The sequence below is a fragment of the Denticeps clupeoides genome, chromosome 2, assembly GCF_900700375.1.
Source record: "Denticeps clupeoides chromosome 2, fDenClu1.1, whole genome shotgun sequence".
Classification (NCBI taxonomy): Eukaryota; Metazoa; Chordata; class Actinopteri; order Clupeiformes; family Denticipitidae; genus Denticeps; species Denticeps clupeoides.
Genome location: NC_041708.1, coordinates 5298484 through 5326267, shown reverse-complemented (window position 1 = coordinate 5326267; position 27784 = coordinate 5298484). Strand labels below are relative to the sequence as shown.

Here is a 27784-nt window from a genome sequence, read left to right as displayed (position 1 = left end):
CTGGGGAGACGAAGGAAACGGGAGTCGCGGCGACCTAATGAGCGAAGCCTCTGCCGACCGTGTCCCGGGGTGTCAATTATCCCCCGGCAGAGTGAGGAACCTTCCCGGCGTCCCGGCATATTATTTCAGGAGCTCGGGCTACCAGATCTGGCTGACACTAATTAAGTCCATTAGTGAACGACTTGCGAAAAAACAATGTGGCGGAGAGTACGGTAATTGTCCAGAGATCTCCTGCAGCGTTTGTTCATCTCTCTGGCCGCGAAGGTGAGCTGTCCTTAATTAAGTGTCGCGCGGCGTAGCCAATTGTCAGGAGCTAAATACGCCCAGCGGTGCGGCGAGCGCAGAGCTGAACCCTCAGATGTTCCGCAGGCTGGAAGGAACGGGCGGAGATGCGGCGTTTCGTCACTTCGTTCGTTAATTACAGGCTCGGCCACGCTGGAGAAGCGCAGGGTTCATTATACCACACGCTGTTGTACAGCTAGCTCCGCCCTCGCCTTGTTTTACTCGTCGGTTGCAGCACTAAACGGCTGCTGGCTGAATTACGTTGCCGAGCACTCACGCTGATCGTTTTTTTTTTTTTTTTTTTTCGTTCATTGTTTAAAGAGAAGAGTAACGTTTCACCGAATCGCTGGGAATAACCCAGACTTATTATGTCAGTGAAGAGGCTGAAATTGTGTCGGCCGTGAACTAATAAGGGGCAAAAAAATCATGAATATGTCACACATTCTTTCACATAAATAGTTTTAATGGAAGACGAAATTGTGAAAACCTATCAGTATTCAGTGTTTTCAGTATTTATCGATAAACCAATAAAATAATATGGGATATTTGGTGATTCACACCAAAAATCAGCTGATTCACAATTTATTTATCTCAGCACTGAGGTATTAGTGTCAGCCTAAAACAAGAAATCAAAAGTGCAGTGTTCACACTGGCAGGCTAACAAGGGTTCGGGGTTAATGTTCCAAATCCCAGACCCAAAACCCGCTTGCCAGAAGTGGCGTTCATGAGTGAACAACGTACATAAATCTGCATAAAAAAAAAAAAATTATTATTACAATAACAGTCATTATCTGACATGCAGTCAGTCTGTGAGTGAGCAATTCGTTCCGTATTCACCAATCGCGCGTTGCCACAGGAAGCAGGCGCGGCAGCAGGACACTCACCTCATTTATGGCCACATAGTAGCGGGGCTGCTGGAACCGGGGGGCGTTGTCGTTGCGGTCCCTCACAACGATGCGGACCTCGTGCAGGATCACCGTGCCAACCAGTTCGTTCGTACACTGGACCTGCACCACAATTGACTGTACGTAGGAGGGAGGCTGCAGAAAAGAAACACAAACAGTAGAGTAACCCCCTTAAAGCTTCAGGAATCAGTCACACAGAGAGCTGATCATTGAATTAATTTGATTTAAATGTTTTTCTTTATACTTTATAAATCCCGAAGGAAATTGCTTCTCTGCTTTTAACCCGTCACCCTTGGTGAGCAGTGGGCAGCCATGACAGGCGCCCGGGGAGCAGCGTGTGGGGACGGTGCTTTGCTCGGTGGCACCTCGGTGGCACCGTGGCGGACAAAGAGTTTGGAGTTAATGCAGCTCTGTGACTCGCTGAATTTCCACACCCACACACCTTCACACACTCTGAGCTGCCTACTAGATGATCACATGGATCAAACCTCACCAAACAAGGACAGGTTTGAGAACCGCTGCTGTGGACTTAACTAGGGCTGGGCGATATGGCCTAAAGCTAATACTGCAATATTTTAAAGCTTTATCAAGATGATAGCTTGAAATTTCCTGTAAATCACTTAATAAAAAAATCAGTCATTTATTGCATAAAATGACACCAATATAATGAATTTAACAAAAGCTTAACACTAAATATTGCGAGCAAGCAGCTGATACTTTGGGTCAAGCTCAAATTTACGAATATATTGATTATATATTTAAGCATCCCAAAAACCCGGACCGTTCTAAAAACCCAGCCGGGTGCATTTTATTGGTCCTGGCCTCAAAAAGAAAGGACATATCTGTGGGGAAAGACGACGCCTGGACACCCTAAATTAATCAAAAACATTGGTTTTCACTGATCTCGGTGGATTCATGTCTCTTTGGGTAAAAAGAGCACATGAGCCAGGAGAGTTTTCCGGATGGGCGGGGGGAGCTGTCATCTTTGATGGGGCAGAGAAATGAACCTCGAAAGCGAAGCACACACTGCTCTATATAACATTGCATGTGCAACAAGCCGAAATAAAAATTGCTATATGATTTAATCGTTATTGTTATAAGATTTAATAGTGGGTGTTTGTATGTAAGTTGTAAGTTATGGTTCCAATTTTATCTACAACATCAAGCTGTAGCTGAAAGGCGATCTTTCCAGAGCCCGTTATCCCAACTATACTGTGTCCAGACATGGTCATATTTTCCAATTCCCCCCAACAGGCGATCGTGGTGGAACTCACTGTACCCTGAGAAGATCGTGCAACAGCGGAAAAGTGCCAATTACCGTGAGCACAGGAGGCTGGGCTGGATCACCCACTGTGAGCATATCGAGGTGGAAAGTCAGGCCGATCTCTCTGCAGAGTCTCGGCCAAGCTGGGAAAAGTGGGGTTGGCTAAAGAGAGGGTGGTCAAGTCAATTTGTGATGCCGCAGAGTGAGCCACTAGATGGCTCTGGCCCAGTGGTCAACTGCTAGGGTCTGATCAGATGGGCAAACATCCGTTGGTGATGTATCACAGAGCTTCCACAGGAAGCATTTGATTCAAATACTGTCAACTGTGCCTCCTGAAATTTTGGCAAGGTGGGAAAAAAACGTTGCAAAAAGTTCTGAAATACGTACATCACGGTCCAGGACTCTGCCGGTACTGTTGAGATAGAGCTTCTGTTTAACCGGGTCCAGAATCACCCAGTTCTGATAGTTGTCTCGCAACGATAGAGAGATGGTCCTGTCTGGGTCCTCTGCTCTCCCATTGATCTGCATGTTCTCCACCAGCACCGTCCCTGAAATGCATAAAAAAAACACATGCCTATCAAAATTCATATGCCTCAATCGAAGAGCCAACCAAGCTGCACCAGTACTTTTCCAGAAAATATCAGGTTATAAGTCTGGTGTTGGTGTTTCCACTGGAATAAAAGAAATGTTTATTCATGAAGCCTTTTTTGTATATTTAGCACAGCCTTTGAAAGCTCTAAATTCCATAGGACATGTAGCCATGACGACAGAACCTGCTTTCTTGTTTTGAGCCTTTAATATATAAAAGTGAAAGTGAAGTGACTTGTCATTGTGAAACACTGCAGCACAGCACATGGTGACACGGTGAAATGTGTCCTCTGTATTTAACCATCACCCTTGGTGAGCAGTGGGCAGCCATGACAGGCACCCAGGGAGCAGTGTGTGGGGATGGTGCTTTGCTTAGTGGCACCTCAGTGGCACCCTTGGCGGACCGGGATACGAACCAGCAACCTTCTGATTAGATTCTGATTCTGATAGAGGCCATGATAACATGATAAAATTAGATTTTCTGCTGGAGATTGGTTGATGTTTTAGACTGGGAGCCAAGGGAAGAGTTTGTGAGATTGTGGGTGAGTACGCACTTGTCATTTTTATTGATGAGACTCCAGCGTGGCCTAATGTAGCTAACCTACTTCTGATGGCTTCTCAATGCCCTGCTCAGCGTGCACACAACCTAATCTTTTATACACACACACACACACACACACACAGACCATTCACCTACGCACAAACACCTAGTCACACAGTTTCACTTCCGTACACACACCTAATTCCTCCAGGCTATATGCGCCGTGTATCTCTCCACACTCACACCTTGATTGCCTCCATAATCCATGCGGATGCACACTCTATAACTCTAAACATGCAAAAAAATATATTATTTCACACAAACACAAGTAAAGCCATGCATGACTACATAGGCTATTCTTCTACACACACACACACACACACACTAAATCCACACATGCTGTCACACCACTTACGCACCTAATGCTCCACTTTCTGAAATATACAGAGGCACACTCAAGCATGACAGCACACTCTGTTCCCATACAAGCACACAAACAAATGCACACAGACACACACACACACACACACACACACACACTTGCGTCATTCTGAGAACGTAATCAATATACATTCTATCTCATACCAGCATATAATTAGGCAACAATTTTTTTTTTTTTTTTTTAAGTGAAGTGATTGTCACATGTGATACACAGCACCACAGCACATGGTGCACACAGTGAAATTTGTCCTCTGCATTTCACCCATCACCCTGAGTGAGCAGTGGGCAGCCATGACCGGCGCCCGGGGAGCAGTGTGTGGGGACGATGCTTTGCTCAGTGGCACCTCAGTGGCACCTTGGCGGCTCGGGATTCGAACCGGCAACCTTCTGATTACGGGGTCGCTTCCTTAACCGCTAGGCCACCACTGCCCCGTAATGGTGTCTAAACCCTAAATATAACATTAGACAAATCATTTGAGTCTTTAAGTTGTAATGAGTCTTTTTTTAGTTGTGGGGACACACAAAATATTTCTTATCTTTGAGAGGACATTCAGACTATAATATAATATATCAAGCTGCCTCAAAGAGGCCTTTTGTTCACTAAATACGTTTGAATGTGTGGTGCCATCTTGCCTTCAAACTGGAAGAGAGGTTTATTAGTCTTGAAAAAAGGTGGGGCCGTCTTATAATTTGGCCAATATATTAAATAAGCACACTCACAAATAGTGTCTCACCTTCTAACCATAGCTAATGTCACCGGACTTCTACACCCACCACTCTACAAGTACTCATGCATGGCCAGACACACACACACACACACACACACTCCTCTATACAACACACACCTTATTTCACACCACACACTAGTGCTTTCTCACACTGAAGACAAGCACACACACTAGCTCGCCCCATTTCACTCCACACACGTCTAATGCCAACACACACACAGGTGATCCAGGTCACGACGGGTATTACCATTAACGCTAGTGGACAGATGAGTGTGCCGCACCAGGTAACCTCGGGCTAACAGCGGCGTCAGGGAACATTACACAACAAGAGTAACACTCGGCACGGCAGCAGGGCCTTGCAGACATTTACTAAAGGCAAAAGAAGTATATATAGTTATTTTTTTTCACATCAACCCAGAAGACAGGGTTTTCCATTATTTTCAGATTCAGATTGATATTACTTCCTGTAACATTTATGCATAAAACATAAGTTCCATAAACACTTTGGCAAAAACGGGGTTTGGCTTGCATCCTTTAACCACAAGCAGACTTCCCACCATGCAAACGTGTCTAACACAATGACTGGCTGGCGCCTACCGATTACAGCAAAGTGCTAAACATGAAAAGAGAGTGTGGGGGAAAATCACCAAACACACCAGTATTCCCGAACGGGAGAAGGGATAAAATGCAACTGAGTGTGCAGAGAAATACTGTAGCCCACAGCCAAGTGGTGTGTGTGTGTGTGTGTGTGTGTGTGTGTGTGTGTGTTTTCTGTGGTTAAGTACCGGACATGAGTCAGGAAGGTGCATCTGTAAATCTCCCTCCACAATACTGTCCTGACCAGAGAGAACCCGTTGGCAGGGAGTTTAACCTGCCATGGGCTGAATGCAGAGGTCAACAGAGGCGGAAGGATAAATGACACTGAATTTGATATTTTTGGGGAAAAATTGTATGTTGAGGTTAGATTTTCAGAATGTTAAGTAGTTGCAGCAGTTAAGTACATACCTGAAATAATATTGTCAACCATCACATATCTGGCAACACTGCTCTGCGCTATATTAGTATTTGCGCTATATCAGTAAAAGTGAAGCGAAACACTACAGCGCAGCACATGGTGACACAACTAAATGTGTCCTCTGCTTTTAACCATGCTTTGTGCAGGGGCGGTGCTTTGCTCTGTGGCACCGTGGCGACTCGGGTTTCGAACCGGCAACCTTCCGATTACGGGGTCGCTTCCTTGCAGGCTAGGCCACCACATTAGATTTTAAATAGATTTTAATGCGAGCTACATGGTTTGCATTGGATTATTGCTGTGACATTTGAGAACACACCCAAGAGTTTTAGAACTTATATAAAGTAAAATTCAGCATCTATAATAATAGTCAATATAGACTCATTTTCTTTCCTGCTATTTTTTTCCTCCAGGCCACTAAAAACTGGTCTCCCAATAGTTTCTATATGAATATATACTTCAAGCTACAGTACAGGCCAAAAGATTGGACACACCTTCTCATTCAATGTGTTTTCTTTATTTTCATGACCATTTACGTTGGTAGATTCTCACTGAAGGCATCAAAACTATGAATGAACACATGTGGAGTTATGTACTTAACAAAAAAAGGTGAAATAACTGAAATGTGTTTTATATTCTAGTTACTTCAAAATAGCCACCCTTTGCTCTGATTACTGCTTTACACACTCTTGGCATTCTCTCGATGAGCTAGAGGTCGTCACCTGAAATGGTTCTCCAACAGTCTTGAAGGAGTTCCCAGAGATGTTTAGCACTTGTTAGCCCCTTTGGCTTCACTCTGCGGTCCAGCTCACCCCAGACCATCTGGATTGGGTTCAGGTCCGGTGACTGTGGAGGTCAGGTCTCCACTTTTTGTTAAGTACATAACTCCACATTCATAGTTTTGATGCCTTCAGTGAGAATCTACCAATGTAAATGGTCATGAAAACAAAGAAAACACATTGAATGAGAAGGCGTGTCCAAACTTTTGGCCTGTACTGTATGTTCAGTGTTTTAGCATGGCTTTGCTGAATTTGCCAATGATCCATATATTATTGTAGTAATGTCTAATTCATTTAGTTCAGCATAGAGAAAACATGGCTGAATGTGATGTTTTTGCCACATTGTTTGCACATATTCCCTATTTTTATGGGGATCACTTTTTTGCCATTAGACTCCCAAGATGCATCCATCTAATTTCCATTGAAAATGACCGTGGAACAACACAGACCATTTGTCAACACAGACCATTTGGCCTAGCCTTAAAGCAGCTGATTTCCAGCACTGTGACCACAGTTCGATCCCCACTGAGACCTGTTGCATCAGCAGACATGAGAGTTTTGTTTCTGACCGATAATCCAGTGCTGGTTAGAGCGAAGTACAGCGCTCCAATCCTAATGAGCCTGATGGCCATGCAGTACTTAAAAGACTGACTGATGGCCGATAGTAAAATGAAAGTACGGCAGGCTGTCGCTGAGTTAACGCGGCTATCGCCGGGCCGAATTCCCATCTTGCTGCAAATGAAAACAGAGCGACAGTGGCTGCCTGATCACAGAGAATGGCACGTCTCCGCGCTCTGGCACTTCATGTTTTCTTTAAAACGTGCTCCCCTTTTTCCACTGCCGGCTCCGCTGCTCCACTTTTCTATTTTCTTCCCTCCTCCTTGGGAGTCTTGTGAGGCAGACAGATGGATCTATGTTCAAATGCTCTTCTTTATTTCTTTTCTTTCCATTTATTTATTTATTTGTCTGTTTATTTATTAATTTGTTTGTTGGATGGTTGGTTTGGTTTCTGGTAGACTAAAGAGCCTGTACTGAAATAAATCGCGAAATTACAAGGGTCTGAGGCTCTGCATGGCTGGACGGGCTTGGCAGAATGGCAGTGTAGAGGGCGGACAGATCGTTTTTTATCAGACGCCCTTGTCCAGAGCGACTTACAATCAGTAGTTACAGGGACAGTCTCCCTGGAGCAACTTAGGGTTAAGTGTCTTGCTGAGGGACACAATGGTAGTAAGTGGGATTCGAACCCGGGTCTTCTGGTTCATAGGCGAGTGTGTTACCCACTAGGCTACTACCCAGTACACTGTAGTCTTTTCTGTTAAAATAAGGGCACACAATAAATAATTTAACAGTTTCTAAAAGTTACCATCTATTCCTTGTCAAATCAATAAGCATTAGATATTTTAAAAATATATTTGTTTAATAACAAATAAATGATTATTAATTTACCACATTGACCAGTGAGGGTGAGAAATTTCATAAGAGGTACTATGGTGAAAAGTCAACAGAAATATTTCAGGATAATTTCAACTTGAATATCAAACCATGACCATGACCAATGACCACGGCATGTAATTCAAGTGAACAAGATATTCAAATCGGAAGGGCAGCCTAGTTGCATTCCTTGTGAATACAGTTTTCACGAGTGCTTTCACTAGAATGAAATATACAGGCATATATTTTAAGCCTACAGCCTCCTCACTTTCAAACTGAAAGCATTCAACATTATGAAATGTCTGTCTGACGTTTACAACTATTGCAGAAGAATGCAGTCAGACGACCCCTGAGGTTGCACTTTCATAAGTGGATTTGCTCTAATACAAGTTAAACAGCCAAAAGAAGTATTCAAAAACACAATTTGCTCTATTCGTCTCCCAAACGCCGTTACCAATTGAGACTAATTAAGCCAAAAATGAAGTCTTTAGAAAACTTCATCTCCTTGTTCATAATGCTGCTTTATTCTGGTAAAAAGTCCAATCTTGACCTCTATACAAAAACCAGAAAGCCTGAGCTGTAGATTACAGATAGATAAGCGCTATGTGCTCAGAATATGAAAGCTCTTTCCCTGCTTTTATTTTCGGAGAGAATTTTGGGAGATAAGCTGCACTCCACTCTTTGGTAGTATCCCATGTCATTGGTGCCCCGCTGCAGAAATCTATTACCTGCTGCGCTTTTTCTCTTTGCACCTACTCATAGGTGAGCTAAAGACGCCCATGAGGGATTAGTTTGCCATCAGAGAGGGGCTTAGCCGAGCTGAGCTATCCTCCCTCCGCGGTCTGACCTGAATCAGCGGAGAGGCGACTATGACAAATCAAGAGGTGTTGCGACAGGACAACAGCGTGACCCAATTAAACATCTGTCACATGGCTTTGATTGGAAACTTTGTGCGGGGGGGCGAGGCCATGTTTGGGCTTTGAGGAAGGTTGCTTCTTTTACGTGATTTTCCAGCAGATGTGGTAAGGGGACTAAATTTAATTTTCAACAACGAGGATGATAACCAAAAGTATCGAGATGAAAACACTTAAGCAAACACTTAGGCATGTTATATTGTGAATTACATTCACCCACCCATTACAGGTCATATTCAAACCATATTCTAACTCAACTACCATCTCCACCACCAAATGCTTTTCCCTCTTTTCCTCTGGGTAGTTGGGTAGAGAATCTGGTTCTTTTTTTGGTACCCAACTCCATTGGGAGTGAGTTGATATCAAAAGTTCAATCGTAACTATGACCAGGCTAAACACGTGTGCCAAAACAAGCTAAACCGTTGTGAAAATGGACCAAAATCAGGAACTACACTGAGTCTGTTTATGCAGAAAGAAATTACCTGTTGTAGAAATTACAAGACACACGTAACACCAATGTCACAGACAAACACTGAAAAATGACCTCCACAGTCCTGCATTGTTGGCGGCCCCTTGTGGTTGTGAACTGCCTGGACCAAGATGTCAAAATCCTATGAAAGGTTGATGTAATTGACATTTACCTTCACCTTCCAGTTTCTGGTTTTAAATAAATAAAATTAGAGCACTCATTTTATTGTGTGCACCGTTTTTTGTGTGCCATGTTTCACAAGGACAACCACTTCGCTTTCACTCAACTTGAATCTCAGTGGGCATAGACATGAGACAATGTTGGGGGACCCTGGTCTCTGTGAATAAGTGTAAATGCTGCAGAACCGCACAAAAACTGTGACCGAATGCCATGCGAAGCGGCCATGTGCCAGCCGGGCGATGTTTGTATTCCTGGCTGCAGGATCCTCCTGGAAAAGGATGAAGGGCTGCTATAGAGGCGCAACTATGCATCCGAGCTCGTTTTGAATTCCATTGGTGGGTACTGTGGGTACAGCGGTCTGTTCCCCACCGCTCGGCCCTCATCAGAATAGCAAAAAGGCAGCGGGGACGAACCACGGCCATAAATCCAGCCCCTGTCCGGAGTCCAGTTCATTCAGCATTCGGGCTCACAACACAAATTCACATTTAAAACGCTGACGGCACCACAGACGGAGGTTTGTTTCTGCCACAGGCATACCCGTCTATAGCATTTGTGCGTAAAAAAAAAATAGTATTACTATAGTATACGCAGCCTTTCAATTTCACACCACGGCAGAAACTCTCGCCCAGGCTCACAAATGTATTTTTCTGGTCTTCTCCTTTACCTGTATGGGGACCGAATGTCCCCTTCCTGCATATCACGGTGGGTGTACGCCGACTAAGGCTCTCTCGTGTTCCCGTCCCATTCCCCTGTGATTGAAACTGCCTGAGACTCTGAACAACTGTGACCCTGAGGTGTGTCCCTCATCACAGGAACTATGAAACTGCAGGCGTAGTGCCGGCACCACAGCACTATGCTCTCTGATATAAAATACTAAAGTTACGCTGTGTGGTATTATTATGCGCAACAGAAAAAAAAATCACTTCTGGTGAATGATGTCAGATGTCCAAAATAGGTAGAAAGAAAATCTCAGAACAAGCTTATTCCTCCATGGAGAAGCCTATATCTCCTCAGTGTTCATCCCATGTATATTCAGTTCATATGAATAACCCGTACGCTATCTTGAAGCAGAGGGTGAAACTAAATGAGTGGTGAAACTGTTAAAGGAGGCGAAGAAACTCTTCTGCTTGCTGACTCTGGTATTTGGGAAGAAGTGGTGAAGTGAAAAATTCTCAAGACTCAGTTATAATTATATAAATACTGTGGTTGACCCGGGGGGGTCTCTTCACTCCAGAGTGAAGTGTTTGTCATTGTGAAACACAGCAGCACAGCACACAGTGACATGCGTCCTCTGCATTTAACACATCACCCTTGGCGAGCAGTGGGCAGCCATGACAGGCACCCGGGGAGCAGTGTGTGGGGACGATGCTTTGCTCAGTGGCGGATCGGGATCCAAACCGGCAACCTTCTGATTACGGGGACTCTTCCTTAACCGCTAGGCCACCACTGCCCCTCTAGATTCTGTAGATTTCTGTAGCCAGCATTTATTCAGTTCCTATGATGAAAAAAATGCCCAGAAATGGTCCAAATATGTGCTTTATAGTACCCTATTACACTATGTGCACCCCCACTGCCAGGCACACAGCAGACGGTGGCGCCGAATCGGGAGCATCTACGGGCACGGGGCAGCGAACGTGCATCTGCCGCACTGCACCCCGTGTTCGCTCAGAAGCTGTGATGGGGTCGTGGGAGGACACAGAGGACGCTGTCAGATGTAAGACGGGGCCGACGAATAAATAAATAAATCTGTTGCATAAGCACCTGGTGGGAAAAAAAAAAATCAATCCAGTCATATTTACGTTTTTTTTTTTCCTCCTTCGATTTATTAAGCTTAAGCAGAGCCATATTGCTGGTCAAATTGGGACCACATTAGGTTCACTAGCGTCAAATTTAATTGGACACAAAAAAATAAAATAGAAAATAAAGGAAAAGGGGGAAATGACAACGACTGTCATGTCAATTTTATGAAACGGAGCCTAGTAGAAAACTTGCATGGGCCTGGTGTCCTTTTTTTTTTTCCTGTGCGTCACAACGTCCTGGCATAAAACACATAAAATGATTACTGGCTACTGATGATGTCATCCGTTCTGATCCCTGCACGGGTCGCTAGATCCCTGGGTTTAGTACACCTGATTGAATTAACTAATGAGTTAAGTCCCTCTGCCGCAACCACCCAAACCCTGATCTGTTCCCGTCAGGAGCCAGGACCTAACATACTCGCTGATCCGTACGCCTCACACATCTCCGCGTTCACAGTGCCCATTGCTTCCTCGATGTCCCTGTGCTGCGTCCACCGACTCTCATGTGCCGAGTTATTTACAGGAACGCCGCGGCAAATCCAAGCTTGATCCCCTCTGGGACTAGATATTGGGAGAAGAGTTCACAACTTCGGAAGTTTAGGCCGCAGCCATTTGGACTTCCCCTTGAGATCAGAACAGCTCAGTCACTGTGTACGTCAGCTCAAGACCTTCCTCTTTAGAGAATATTTAGATGAACTTGTAACTTTCTTATTGTTGAACTTGTGTACAGAATCTACAACAAGAGTGAATAAAAAGATTGTATTCATAGTTGAGGGTCCTAATGAACTGGAACTGATCTCTTCATCGATGGTAACTTGAAAGCACGTTGTAAGTCGCTCTGGATAAGGGCGTCTGCCAAATGCCTTAAATGTAAATGTACCTCATTGGGGTGGTAGTAGCCTAGTGGGTAACACACTCGCCTATGAACCAGAAGACCCGGGTTCGAATCCCACTTACTACCATTGTGTCCCTGAGCAAGACACTTAACCCTAAGTTTCTCCAGGGGGGACTGTCCCCTGTAACTACTGATTGTAAGTCGCTCTGGATAAGGGGCGTATGCCTTAAATGTAAATGGACCTGCAGAGTTGCTATCACGCCGGATGGCAAGTCCAGACTAATGAACGGTGCGGCGACTAAGGAACAGACGAATGAACAGACATTTGAGGGCGGTAAAAGGCACGTGCCGTCGGTCTGCCGACACGAGGGCGGCGTAATCAGGTCACCCCTCTCAGTATCAGTTCTGGCCAGGCTTCACAGCCTCCCAAACACTCTGGGGGCGGGGGGGATGTGGCTAATCCCGCTCGCACCGAGTAACCAGCCACAGGCCAACAAGACCACCACTCTCGAAGTCCGCGTTGAGGCTTCACTTCAAAGACCTGGCGGGATGAGGTGGGTGGGGCGAGACGTCCCCGTGGGAGAGTCTCCGGCGCGTCACCACCAATCCTGGCCGAGGCATCAGAAACCGTCTTTATTTCTGGCCCGCTGTTCAACCCGTCCAGTCTGTTGACATTTAACATGTTTGAATTGGAGCAAGTTATTTTTGGGAGGACGGTGCAGAGTTTTTTTTTATGTTTTTCTTGAATCTTGCATCTCTCACCCCTAGCAGGCAAGGTTGTTTTTCGGATTGGTTAGTGTGTATTTTGGGTAAGATGAGATAAGATGGAATCCCTAAAGTTAGTTAAGATTAGCTTCTATGATACTAAACGTATACTTAAATCTTATCTTGTAATACTTCAGACTTAAGGGTAGAAGTTTCTGTCATATGACTCCAAGGCATGCAGTGTGACAGAAACCCCCACGTAATATGTGCCTATTGATAACAACGCTAGGCTTAAGTAATATGAATAAATGGTCACTCTGGAGACCAAAAAAAAAAAAGAAAAACAAAGACATGTGAAGTTGAGGGGACATAATGAATTTCAGCGATATGACGAACCGGAGTTATTTCTGCCTGGCCTGCCTCCCTCTCCTGCAAATACACCACTGGAGCATCTGCTTCCTGACCGGAGGACCAAGGTACAGCCTGACTGCGTAACACCGAGGCCCAGCTGTTCCGCGTCCGCTGCATTGCTCATAAAAAGGAGGGGTTGCTATGGCAACTAATGATGTAGCAAACCATTATGTCTGGGACCACTATAATAGTTCATTATGTTTGGAATGGAATGCTGATATTCCACTTGATTATTTGAATTAATTCAGTTTCAAGTCAAACAAGACCAGGTAGATCATGGATCGTTTTTTGTTAGTATTTGTTAAAGCAGTTCAATCTACTAGCAATCGTTTCCTGGTCACAGTCTTTGAAACTAATCAGATGAGTTTTTAGTGACAGGCTCTAACCAGATATAATCATTTTTAAAGGATTATGGATCTTGCAGGGTCAGACAAGACTCTCCTTGTTGCTGTTTTTCAGGCAAACTCTTCCAGATGTTCAGTTTCCAGAGCCAGACCTCGTCTATTGTTGATTTTGTGAAAAAAAAAATTCTTTTGATGTGATGAGGACAATGCTGTTCATGTGACGATAACTTTAACAGGTAATATTGTTGACGAATACAAACAAGACAAATTATGGTTTACAAGATAAAAACTTTACTAAAACTTCTCTTCATTTTCACTGCCAAAAACATTATTTCCTCTCGTTTAATTGTGGTATTACGTTGCGGCTTCTGTTTCCTGTATCTCCCATCCGGTCGCACAGATGACGTCACTTCCGCAATATGCAATGCAGCATTAATTAGATTTCCGGACACTTCGGATGGGTGAGCAGTTGGATGGGAGAAAATGATGAAATGATCTTTGGATGAACTCTCTTTACAATCAAATGGAGAGAAAAAACACAGAACAAATAAAAGTGTCTTCTGTGACTCGAATGGATGTAGTCTGAAGTCTATAAGGTAACAATAATATAATTATGAAATGGGTTTGACTAAACAAAAATGTTGGTTTTGTCTGTTCTACTAGGTACTAGGTTAAATCGAATTTCATTACTAAAAAAAGAGCCTCAAATGCAATTTTCACTAGAAAAAGTTTTCACTAAACTTAACTAAAATATTAATGATAACTCTGACTAAAATGCACAGACATTTTGTTGACAGAAACTTAACTAGAGAGCGTATGGATGTGCCTGAGACGAATAAAGACTAAAATGACATCTTGACGCAAAAACTAGACTAAAACAAAAATTAAGACAGGCCGCGAAAACAATGCGTGGTTGGCAATGCGTGTTGCTATTAGCATGAGTAATAGACTAAAAAGAAACTTGATATAGTCACCAAGAACACCCAGCAACTGACTTAATAGAACTCATATTACCACCTTAAAGGTAACGCCGAGATGACTCCAGCAAAATCCCAATGACAGTGGCCACTCTGAAGCATTGTTTTAACACAAATTAAATAAAAAAAAAAAAAAAAGGAGCTAAAAGAAGACCCCCCCAGACCAATTCTTCTTTCTTAATGGGATCGTGGGATGCAGTTACTGCACTCCAGTCCATTTCTCAGTGAAGTGGGTTTAATTAACACCCCACCTCCCCTGAGCCATCCTCCTGGATCAATCTGGGACGGCCTCCTTGCGTCACCATGTCGCCATTGATTGCCACTCACGACGCTAATTACCAATTTCAGTCCGGTGGTGGTGGACTATGATGACCTCCCTCTCTGCTCCGGGACCTCCATACCCTTCACACCATCGGCCAGGCCGGGTGTTATACTTCAGCTGTGAAGGGGACATCTTAGCCTGACCTGACAGATAATCTATCGCCACCTCTGGCCAGGCCCGAGTGCGGCGCGGCACGCCGCTGCTTACGGTAGCATGGGCGTCTCAACAGGAAGTTAATGAGACAGTGACGTGCTGATAATTGGCAGACTCACCGCCGCTCTGAAGACGCTTTGAAAGAGAAGGAAAAAAAGAACGATATTTGATCCTGGCGTCTTTTACACGGCCTCCCTGACAACCGGTGACAGGCGCTGCGTTTCATGCAGCCCAGCAACAGACGTTAAATTGCACCCTTTTTTGTAATAAAAGCTCTCAGAGAAACAGGAGCTTAACTAGCTTCCTGGAAAGCCGATTTTTCCCGACGTAATGAGAAGGCAGGGATTTTTTTTTGGGCTGAAATAAGGCACTTATAAAACCTTAATTCGCTGGGTTTTTTTGGGGGGGTTGTGTAGGCAAATGTAAATGTAACGGATGGAGACACCTCATCAATACCGTATTGAGTTTACCTGCCGCTGTGCCCCGTGTTCATCCACCGCTGACTGGCTGGACTCCTATTTCCATAAAGCTATAGAATGAAAGCAATAAAAGTAAATCTGATGGAGCAGGAAATGCTGAAAGCCAACACCCCTCTCAGGGTTGGTCGCCAAAATGAACAGAGGTGTGCTAGAAGCTGGTCAGAAATGGGCAAACCTGGACCCAGGGACACGTGGGCCTTGGGTGTGAATTGGGTGTCCTTGATGAAGGCCTTCATTTTTAAAGAAGATAAACACACCAATATTAGCACCCACGTCTCCTCCGGAATCAGAGAAGGTGAAATAATAAAGCAGCGAGTTCCGGCTCCACTAATAAACAGGCCATTATGGGTCATTTCCTCCCCAAGCGTGTCGAATAGGTTCGAAACAGCACATCTACAACCGGGCGCTACCATTCCACTTCATCAGTGAGCACAAATCGGCCAAACATGGGTGGAGTCCTGTGACAGGTTGTAAAGAGTTGAGGAATCACTTTTGTTGAGGGTCACGTCCTCTTTCATTAAAAAATTCCATGGATGACCAGTTTACCAATAATAGTGTTTTTCCTGGTGCATTTAATGCATTTTCGACTTTGATCTTTTGAACCATCCCAACTGAAGATTGCATAAGTGGTCGTAAGTGGTTTCCCAAGTCAACTGCTTCACTTATCCTCTCTCTATTTTAATAAACTGTATATCCAATTATATGGCATTATCCAACAACATCATAATACGCTAACAGCACTTCCAACACCCCCTTGTTCTTTCTGTGTTGTTGAAGGGACAAAATACACACTGGAATTATGGGACGACATTGGGTTCAGCATATCTGATTAATTTGCATTGAAACACATTAATCCCAAGTGTTATCGTCAATAATACATATGTATGTAGGAGGAGGTAACACACTTGCCTATGAACCAGAAGACCCAGGTTCAAATCCCACTTACTACCATTCTGTCTCTGAGCAAGAAACTTAACCCTAAGTTGCTCCAGGGGGGACTGTCCCTGTAACTACTGATTGTAAGTTGCTCTGGATAAGAAGAAGAGAAAGAAAGTAAAGTGATTGTCACATGTGATACAGGGCAGCACAGCACACGGTGCACACACGGATAAGGGATTCTGATAAATGCTGTAAAATGTAAATCAAACCTACTATGCACAACATGAGCCAATCAAAAGCCAATCCTGTTTCTACATAACGTTTTCATGTAGATGTTCACCTTGCTACGGTTCACATTTCAAATGAAAAGACAAGGCAGGAGAACAACGATGTGTTTTGGCAGTCCTACATACCATTGCAGGAGAACTAGACGCAAAATGTCCTCCCTCAGATATACATGCTGCTTCCAAAATCTCTGCATGTCTAACTGACATCTCATCTTGGATGGCAGCCCATCACCTCAAACTCAATACCACCAAAACTGAACTACTATTCATTCTAGCAGATTCTTCACCACATCAGGATCTTGCTATTTAGCTGGACAACTCACAGCTCTCTCCTTCTACAACAGCCCACAACCTTGGAGTAACAATAGACAACCAACTCTCCTTCTCAACTCACAACAGCAATCTCATGTAGATTCCTTGTCTACAATATCAGACGAATCCGTCCTTATCTGTCAACACAGGCCACCCAGAAACTGGTTCAGTCCTTAGTAATCTCACGACTGGACTACTGCAACTCCCTTCTAGCTGGTCTTACCTCTATGTACCATCCGACCTCGACAACTAATACAAAATGCAGCAGCACGACTGATCTTCAACCTTCCCAAATTCTCCCACACCTCCCCTCTGCTACGTTCTCTCCACTGGCTCCCAGTAGCTGCACGCATCAGGTTCAAAATACTGATGCTGGGCTACAAAGCCAAACATGGAGTAGCACCATCCTACCTCACAGCCCTTATTACACCTCACACTGCACCTCGTATACTCCGTACTGCTCGCTTGGTCCCTCCATCTCTGAAGGTAAAAGGAAAACGTTCATCTAGACTCTTCTCCGTCTTGGCCCTTCAGTGGTGGAATGAACTCAAGACCTTCCTCTTTAGAGAATATTTAGATTAACTTGTAAAACTCTTATTGTCTGACTTATGTATAAAAACTACAACAGAGTGAATTAAAAGTATTGTATTCATAGTTTGGGGTCCAAGTGAACCAGAATTGATCACTTCATTGATGGTACGATGGAAATGTACTGTGCGGTGTATTAAACACATTGTTCTCCAGCCTTGTCTTTTCATTAGAAATGTGCACAGTAGAGAGGATTTCTTGTAGTTGCTTTACGAGGTTCTGCACAACCACGAATTCGTTATCCACCATTCTTGTATGTATAACGCATTTGGGGTTAGAGGTAAAGTTGAAAAAGCATTTTGACTGGAACCCATTTTAGAAAATAATCGTTCTGGGTCCCTGAAAGGCACTTTCTGTGTGGATGTGAGGACAGATCAGATAGAAATTTTCCTCTTTTAGAGTGAAAAAACGTTGTCATGTAGACGAGGCATTGATCTCACCTGAAAAGTATATGTAGATTCTCTAAAGATTGTTCAATGGCAAAACTGTCATTTATTTTTAGCGATTAATTTTAAAACGCTTGTGTTAAAATGCATAATGTCATTAACCCGTTACCCTTATTAACGCATTAACTTGGACTGTCCTGGATTATCAGTTTAGACTATGCAGGATAGGTGTCCCGAAGCGAGAACAATAGAGGTAGGCAGGTTCTCTTGCAGAGTTTTGCACCATCCTCTTCTCACCCCATTTTAACAAGATGCCCTGTTTCTGCTGATGAAACATAATGATGCTTCACCAACACGTGTCACAGAAGGGACATGTCGGCTCTGGGGTGGTGGTTCTTAAACATGGTCTTGGTTAGAATTGTGTTACAATGCTTTTCCACTAAAAAAGACCCCGTTTGACCCCAACACGTTTCATACTGTTACGTGCATCTGCTGTGGACAAACTGCAGGTGACATTTCAATCTTTTTTCTTTCTGAACAAAATACACATATATTTTTGTAATCCCCGGAAGAATGAAGTGTCTGAAATAACGACATTTTCCCATCTGTCTCGAGGCACAACTTTAGAGCTGGAATATGTCAGGACTGTGCTGTTTCTGTCCTACGTGATTGGTTCCAAATTCAAAATACCGAATACCAAATCTTCACCAAACCAGCCGACTGAGGCATAGACTCCACTGGAGGTGTCCTATTTAATGATGTGCATCATGAACACAGTGAATATTAAACACAATGTGAACTGGATTAATAAACATTATAGTGTGTATGATGGCTGTAATCCAGTGGAAGATTGTTTATGTGAATTACCATTCATTGGTTTCAACATATTTCCCGTTGGGAACCACAAAGAAATACTTGTTCAGAGAAATACTTGTGGAAATATAGACATTTGAAATTGGTACTGATGCCCTCTCAAAGTTATGCCAAAATTGACCTTCCCAGACTCAAGTCAAAAGCACGTCCCACACAGTGACAGTGAGAGAGTGAGAAAGAGAGAGAGAGAGACATCCTAAACCATGGCCCACAACTGTTAGACATCAGTTCTAATCTAATCTAGTAGAGAACTTCTTTCTGCCACACAGTCTCCATAAAGACTAATGGATTTAGATTCATCCACAAAGCCTTAATTCCTCTTTAGATAATTAGGACAGGCTTCAGGGTTACCGCAGATTTCATGCAAGCTTGCCCTGAAAATATATGTTGCAACACAATCAGAAAAAAAATCTGCATTTTGTAATAGGCAAAGCAAGGTCAAGGATTGCTCATGTTGTAGTAACTACCACATGCATCAACCAAATGCAATAGAAATCAATACCATGTAACATAATTACAATAATTACCACATCATTACTTACATCGAGAACACAGTTGGCTACATTTACATCAGAAAATCAATAAGCAAATATGGCTACTGCCAGTGCACCATACAGACCATCCTTATTATTCAGTAAATACATGATATTAGTGCAGTAGCTATGTGGAAAAGATGGTTTTGTGGAGGAAATCGGGAGAATGTCCACTTAGTTTTTATTCCATGGGTGATTTGCTCTTGACTAAGAGCAAAAAATGATTCCATCAGCCCAATTAATTGAATTTTAATCACACTCGTGACTTTAGCTGCTACGATTAAATTATCGTCTGCGATTTTAACATTTGAATAGCGAGCTCTGCTGCATATAAAATCAACCACTTTCGCAACCAATAAGCATAGACTGTATGAGCGGCAACCTCTTGGTTCGTGAATACAAATTTTTGTATTCAACAAATAACGTTATTCACGTTACAGAGTATCTGTCTTCCCTCCTCCACCCGATAGGAAAGGCATAGCTACTGTTCTGAAACCTCTATATATTGCAGTTCACTGTCTATAGTTCTTGACAAATCTATACAAAATGCCTCTGTATATGGACCTGCCCTGTCTAATAATTTTTTCCAAAAAATCTGGCAAATGGCTGTTCATTTTTCATAGTATTTTCATAGTGACCCATCATCTCTAAGTGCATGCTACGGTTGCACATATACTAAAATTGGATCAATACAGAAAAGATTAGTCTGCGAAAGGATGACACGCAAATCCGTGAAGCGCTCCATATTTTTTTTGGGGCACTGGTGGCCTAGCGGTTAAGGAAGTGGCCCCGTAATCAGAAGGTTCCTGATCCGCCAAGGTGCCGCTGAGGTGCCACTGAGCAAAGCACCGTCCCCACACACTGCTCCCCGGGCGCCTGTCATGGCTGCCCACTGTTCACCAAGGGTGATGGGTTAAAAGCAGAGGACACATTGCGTTGTGTCACCGTGTGCTGTGCTGCAGTGTTTCACAATGACTTAAAAGAAATCACTTAACATAAAATGTTGGCAGGATGGTTTTTATTGCTTAAATCAAAAATGTATTTTTTGTTAGTCCTTTGTTTTAGTTACATTTTGTTTTATTATTTATGAGTTGTGAACTGAAAGACCTGTTCATTGTTTGTTTGTTTAAAATGTGCAATAAAATGTGTTTTACCTAAAATTATGAATAATAATGATTAACAATCACAATTACAATATTGGTAAAAAATAACCTACATTATCATTTTGGCCATAATCGTGCAGCCCTGATTTAATGTTCGAAATCACTTTTGGTCTTCTTGTCCTGCATCTCTTCATTCTAACTTTTGCCTGTTAACCTAATGTGCACCAATGTTCTATGCTCTTTTCCAGCATAATACTGTGCTGGATAATACAAATTGTACAATACACAGGTTCATTACTAGTGCATTTTATCTGCAGCTATTGCATCTTTATTATTGTGGGGAAAAATGCATTTTTTTTCAATATTAAAATCAGAAAGGTAAACATTCAACCCCAACATGTCTTTCAGCTTTTCAAAAGATATTTGTGTGCTGTGAATCCCTCTTTTGTAATGGATTTAATTAATATGGGTTACTTTATTAGAACACACACACATCATCCATCTGACACTAAAAAAGGGTCCAGGTCCTCCTGAAACACTGAACGCATTGAACTAAAGAGAAAATTACCTGTATGGCATATACGTGAAAGTGATTAGTTGTCACATGTGACACACCACAGCGCGGCACACAGGGAAATCGTGGGTCTCTGATTACGGGGTCTGTTTCCTTACCCGTTAGGTGCCCCGAGTCTGTCTACTGCAATGAAAATGTTGCCATTATAGAACGCAGTGAGGTAAACAGCACCTACCATTGGGGCTTTCTTCATCGATGGCCACGATGGTAGCAGGGGGGCCGGACCTGGACAGCTTACACTCTGAAACGGGAAAATATCATGAGGCTTCTGAGTCGGCCTCGTCGCTTCTGCACAAACTCACGTCCGACAAGACGTTTCAAGAGTCAACTTCTATTACGGCTACCCCACTGTACCCTAAAGAGAAAGTGGGGCCCTGCACTCCGCTGGGTGTGAGCCGGCTAAAGGGTTAAAGGAGTTCACGCCACGCGGGCCACAAACAAACGGGAGGAAGATTGGAAAAAGAAAAGATTCATCGTCTTACCCTCATACTGCCAGTCTGCAGTCACAGATAGTGTCATCAACGTAGTGCAGAGGAAGAAGAAGAAGAAGAAGAAGAAAAGCGAGAAAGAGGCAGAGGTGGGAATGAGAGGGAGGAAGAAGAAGAAGACGAGCATGAAACAAAATTTCCTTCACATCCGTCACAGGATTACAGACAGAGCAGATAAACAGGAGAGGTAAAAAATGGAAAGTAAGAGGGAGGTGAAAGGGGCGGCGTGACACTTTCTTTAATCTACTGCTGCTTCTCTTTGCCTCTTCTGGTTTCGAACATCACTGCTATTCAACACCATGCTTACTTCCAAAAGAACAAAAAAAAAGAAGAAGAACAAAAGACTTCTAAAGGATTCGTCCCAAGTTCTGGCTCAAACAACAAATAAGTGAATGAACATATGAAGAAACTGTTTCGTAAATGATTGGTGGTGATCCTCAAATTTGGCGGCTGTTCCAATGCTCTGATACATCCCTAAAAAATTAAAAACCAAGACTAATGCTGGGTATTGGCAACGTCTTCACAAAATGACACTTATCAATACAAAACACATGACTTCTGTTCTGTTTACGTCTGTGCTGGCAGCTCTTTCACCAAGCAGTATTTATAATGCTTTCATATAAAAAAAAAATCACATATTTAAGATGAGAACATAAAGTTACAAACAGCCCATCATGCTCACTTGGGAGTTAGCAAAATCCGTAACGGCACCGGTTGAAAGTGCTTGTGCAAAATTACGCAACGTTTATTCGAAGCCTGTCTTTCATCATATAAATTAATATTGTTGTAAATTAAAGGATGAATTTGTACAGTGTACTTTTATATACTGTACTGTGTTTTTTTTTTTATTTGTTCTTGTCTAATTGTCTAATTTGGATTATTAAAGGATCATCCAGCGAGCCCTTATGACCATAATCCAGGGCTTTACCTTGACGTTCTTTCTCAGATCTAAACTAAAAGGGTTCCAAAGCAGTTCCTGACCACAAGCCTTGTACACCTGGATCAGTTTTTTTTTTTTTTTTTTTTTGTCACTCCGTGATAAAGCACAACGCAAACAAGCTGGATCAGACGAAGGTCCAAATGAGTTTCACAGGGACTCTCCTCTCCAACAGTGAATATGAAGGGAGCGGGTACGAAAGGCCCTCCCAGATGCTGTCCTGAACCAGCGGTCCTGCCTGCTCAGCTGCTTACCTCGCGGCGCCCGTTCCCTCGGTGAAGTCTGCGGTGCGCTTTTGACATTTGTCAGCGCTTTGGTCTGTTTATAACGCTGGGGCCATAAAAGCGGCTCCCTCGCGCGTTTTTTTTTTTTTATTATGGCTCCGGCATTTCTATAAAGAGAACTCCGTGAGTTATGCGTCTCTTTAGGAAAAGACCTCACATTGTTTCACACATAAATATCTACTATCTGTGCTGTCGTCACCCAAGCAAATAATTCAGCCATTACGTAAAAAAAAAAAAAAAAAAAAATCCGGGCCGGGGCTGGAAATGGGAATTCTCCTTCCTTCTCTGGGTACCGGGCAGGCAGATTTACAGCGGCTGGAGAGTCGGAGCGGCGGGGCAGGGTTCAGGGAGCGCTGGGACCCCGCCTGTGACTTGATTAACGTGGCCCTTCGTGGAGAGCCCAGGCCCTGTGGAGGGGCCACCGCCGGCCGCTGCTGCTGTTAGTTAAAAGGTGAGGGACGTGACGGGGGCTTTCACAGTTTCCACATGTGTCACAATCGGGCAGAACGCAGTTAAATCGTGGTTGTAGCGATAGTAGGGTAGCAGTAGCCTAGTGAGGTAACACACTCGCCTATGAACCAGAAGACCCGGGTTCAAATCCCACTTACTACCATCGTGTCCCTGAGCAAGACACTTAACCCTAAATTTCTCCGGGGGGGGACTGTCCCTGTAACTACTGATTGAAAGTCGCTGTGGATAAGGGCGTCTGATAAATGCTGTAAATGTAAATGTCCAGGTCCTCACAAAGCGATAAAATCATGAGATGGTCTTCCTGCCTTCAGCTGCTCGTCCTAAAAGCCTCCCGGTTCCAGGCCAACAAGGTTCTAAGGCTGGACGTGTTACGTATTATTGCGTGCTAGTGCAAACGGAGCATCACGTTTTCCCTGTGTTCATGTGGGTTTTTTCTGGACCACCATCGACGGGCCCTGAACGTAGGTCGTCTAACCTACCTGGACTACGTGCCCTTCAGAACATCTAGGAGACGGATGTAGTTGTTACCAGTCCACCTAATTAAACCATCGACACACCAGTAATAAACAGCGTAGCCAGTTCCGTGATGCAGATAATGCGTTCAGAGATTTAAATGTAAAGTTTATGTAAAGTTGCTTCGCCACATACATGAAAAATTCGATTTTGAAAAACATTATGAAATCCCGATCGCTCAAAAAAAAAAAGATTTGTTGGGTTAACTTAATTCAATTATGACACCTATTTCATAATTCAAATGTGTGGAAATAGGTGTGAGAATTGAATTAAGTTAACCCAACAAATCTTTTTTTTTTTGAGCGATTTATTTGAGTGCAGCTTCCTTGCAACCCTGACGCGTTTGAGAATATTATCTTGGTTAAAAATCCTGGTATGCCGTAATCTGTTGCAAGTCACTTTTAATTACAGGCGCGCTGAATGGTTGTCCTCTTCATTCCAATTGCTGAGGGTAAGGAGGTTAATTCTTAGATTTTTGGGGGTTTTTTTGCCCACCCACCTGCGCCCTTTACAGGGAAATGAACGCGGTGGCGACGCTATCTGCATACAAATCAAGCGAGATCGACGCGGGAGGACACAGCCGAAGCTCATGAGGGGAGTTATGAAGGGCCGCGGGCGTAAACAGCATTAATAAGAGTGACAAACCCAGCCGGCTGCATGTCCATTTGCCACCGCTGCGCCGCACGTGCCATTATTAGCACCGATTTATTGCGCCTGCCGACCGAGTACACTAACAGGCAGGGGAGCGACGTTTCCAGCATCTGCTGCTCTTGTGCATTAGTAATGAGGCATATCAGTGTCACGTCACATGACCTCAGGACTGGTGGTGGCACGTTAGGTGCCCGAAAACCTGGACTATTTTCTGGAGAAAAATGAGCCGCTATAGGCGGCAACTGTTTCAAGGGGAACTTGGCGGATCAGGTTAGCATGAAAGATTCATATGAGACACAAAGGGGAGACTGTCCAGCCTGACACAAAGAACAGGACAGGTGGAGACGGTTTTAAGTTCTTACTTGAAACCGACCTTAAAAAAAAAAGGAAAATCCGTCTTTTTACAATTTAAAACATGTCTAATTCAGCTTCTTACTGTTATCATTCAATGGTATCCACCTCCTTAAAGCTTTACATTACATTACATTTACAGCATTTACCGGACGCCCTTATCCAGAGCGACTTACAATGAGTAGTTACAGGGACAGTCCCCCCCTGGAGCAACTTAGGGTTAAGTGTCTTGCTCAGGGACACAAAGATAGTAGGTGGGATTTGAACCTGGGTCTTCTGGTTCATAGGCGAGTGTGTTACCCACTAGGCTACCACCACCCATAAAGCAAAATAATCTATCATCCAGCCTGGCTAACCACCCACTATAAATACCTACCCAATCACCCCCACCCAACCTAAACTAACCCACTCACCCAACGCATTTATGGTGTCAGGCAGGACATCCATCTGTCAGGATTGGACATGAGTGGATGCCAATAAAGACAGAAATGTCTGAAATACGAGGGAACCCATAGTTTAGAGAGCAAAGGAGTTGGCGAGAAACGCAAATTTAATCAGAGCACACGAATCATTTTATACTGCAAGGCCCACCGGCGTTTGCCGTTCACACAGGGAAACGGGTTAAGAGTCAAAAGGAAACGTGTTGGGGAAAGGACAGTAGGATCAGGCTTCAGTAGAGCTGAAAAGCTGAGTCAGTTCGCGACGGAGCAACGAACTCAGGATGGAATTCTGACCAATCCTACCGACCTCTTTACCCACTAAAACAATCAACTCACCCACCCAACCTACCTGACACACAATCACGCTGCATGCTCCCATTCAAATTTACACACTGACTCCAAACCCACCTATAAACCCACACACACACACACACACACACACACAACTACCTAAGAACTATTTAAGTCTACCAGATGCCATGTTTGAGGTCACAGTGGCCAAGGTTACAGTGTGTAGGAGGAGCAGGAAATGCAATTCTAAGCTCTGGCTGTTGGGAGTGTAAATAGCCTTTACTCTTGAGTCAGGCTAAACGGAGGCTAAAGATGAGATTTTTTAAATTAGCGTTAATTAAGCAACCCCACATACCTAATCAATAATATTAATCAATACAAAAGTGTCTTCCACCAAGTAGCTAATGCCGGTCATTATTGGGTTATAGTTGCCAAGCAACTTTTCAGAAAGAGCTCGTCTTGGTCGGTTCATTCGAGAGATATTGTGCTGACAGGTGTGCGAGTATCGACCGCCGTCCGACAGCTCTGAACATGGCTCAGCGAATGAGATTTAAAAGAAACATAAATTGAAAGCCGCGCCATTCCTTTCAAATGTGCCCTTTTCATTCTGACTAGAAAGAGCTATGTGCAGTGACATCACTTCCTGCTGGGATCTACCGAGTCAAAAGGGCGCGTGAACACTGAAGCAGCGTCCGAAAGCAGAAAAAAAAAACATTCTATAGAACCTCCAGACCCTGCCGCGCCACCCCCCACATGAGTCTGGGGTTCTCCTGGCCGGTCGGCTCTGCTGGGGCGCAGCCAGGCCCGGAAATCGATACGCGGCGACGGGACACTGATAGGGCGGCCCGCCGCGCACGCGCCGCACGAGGCCGGGACGGGGTGGGGGGGGGGGGCGGCGTGGAAAACGCGCGAGATAAATTGGTTCAGCAACCGCTGTTTGCAGTATTGATTTGAGCCGAGGTGGCTTCCCTGTAACGGGCCGCACTGTTACGTCTACCCGCACAACCCACAGTTCCCGTTCTGACGCACAAAAAAACTTCCCATTAATCTAAACACATCAGTCGATACAAGAGCTCAGTCCACCTCCTCTCACGAGGTTTTATTAACGTTACAGCTACGTGGAACAAAGACCCGGAAGCTACCGTGCCACATACGGATAACATCCCAATTAAAAGGAACTCTTATAAAAGTGTTTGACACAGCCTACACATTTTTGCCTGTTATGTAATGTTGCTCGTATGATGTCAATACGGACATCTAACAACATAAACTGCTTTGATCTGTCTGTTTTCGCCGCATGGATTAAAAGCAGGAATATTTCTGAAACTCCAGATGCGGCAAACCATATATACACACACACACACACTATATAAAAAGAGAGAGAGACAAGATTGGAAATGCTGTGCTCCCTCATGAACGGATGGGCCCAGTCCAGTCTGCCTTCCCGGCAGAGCTGGGCCGGCTTCAGTTTCACTTGTCCCCTTAGTTACGCTCCAGCAACATTGTTGGCAAGGCAGCCTGAGGGAATTATGATTCTCTGGAAGCTCCTGGCGTGATTGTACAGTTGGAGGAAAGGGTCGCTGCAAATCAATAAGTGATTGGTTTACACGTCTCCCAGAATCAAGGTGCCCCCATCCGTAGGACACAAGCATCACCGTTAGGTATCAAAACAGTGTAAAACCAGCATTCTCAGCAACTCAGATAAAGACCGTTCTCTCACTGGTAGGCTGAAGCAGTATTCAAATTCAAATTCAAATTTTATTTGTCACATACACAGTCATACACGGTATGATGTGCAGTGAAATGCTTTCTGCAACTGCTACAGACCACAGTATTGCAAATGTTGCAAGTAAACAGTGAACCAATATGCAAATATTGCAAACATAACCAAGTATTACACTTTTAGGTCTTTAACATAAAATATGTGTAACTGGTAGGGTGAAGGTGTGCAAATGAGTTACAGTTTTTACAATGTTTAAAGAAAGAAGAAAGAGCCATAAAAGAAAGAGCAGTAAGGACCTAAAAAGCGCAGAGTCATTTTGTGCAAAGTGATTTTGTGCAAAGTGATTTTGTGCAAAGTGGTTTTGTGCAATAGAGTCCGGAGTGATTGGAGGTGAAAGTGCATGAGTTCTATGTACTGTTGTTGAGAGCTTGGACAGCCTGCGGGAAGAAGCTCCTCCTCATTCTCTCTGCGCTTCCCTGATCGCAGCAGAGAGAAGAGTCCATTGTTGGGGTGGGTGAGGTCCTTCACTATCTTCCTGGCC

The 27784-nt window shown here is 43.9% G+C and overlaps 1 protein-coding gene and 1 pseudogene across 9 annotated transcripts in view; one reads left to right on the top strand and one right to left on the bottom strand.

Moving 5' to 3' along the window:
* pcdh15b (protocadherin-related 15b) overlaps positions 1-27784 on the bottom strand; it is a 209906-nt gene that overhangs the window by 118454 nt on the left and 63668 nt on the right. For 8 of the 9 annotated variants that reach the window (XM_028964715.1, XM_028964706.1, XM_028964695.1 and 5 more), the window contains 4 exons: positions 21577-21591; positions 21270-21335; positions 2839-2999; positions 1167-1322 (listed from right to left, as the gene is read on the bottom strand). In XM_028964715.1, the coding sequence (XP_028820548.1) occupies positions 1167-1322; positions 2839-2999; positions 21270-21335; positions 21577-21591 (398 nt within the window). The remainder of the gene's footprint in view (positions 1-1166; positions 1323-2838; positions 3000-21269; positions 21336-21576; positions 21592-27784) is intronic. The other variant, XM_028964723.1, reaches the window with a different exon arrangement.
* LOC114785019 (uncharacterized) lies at positions 20069-20168 on the top strand (annotated as a pseudogene).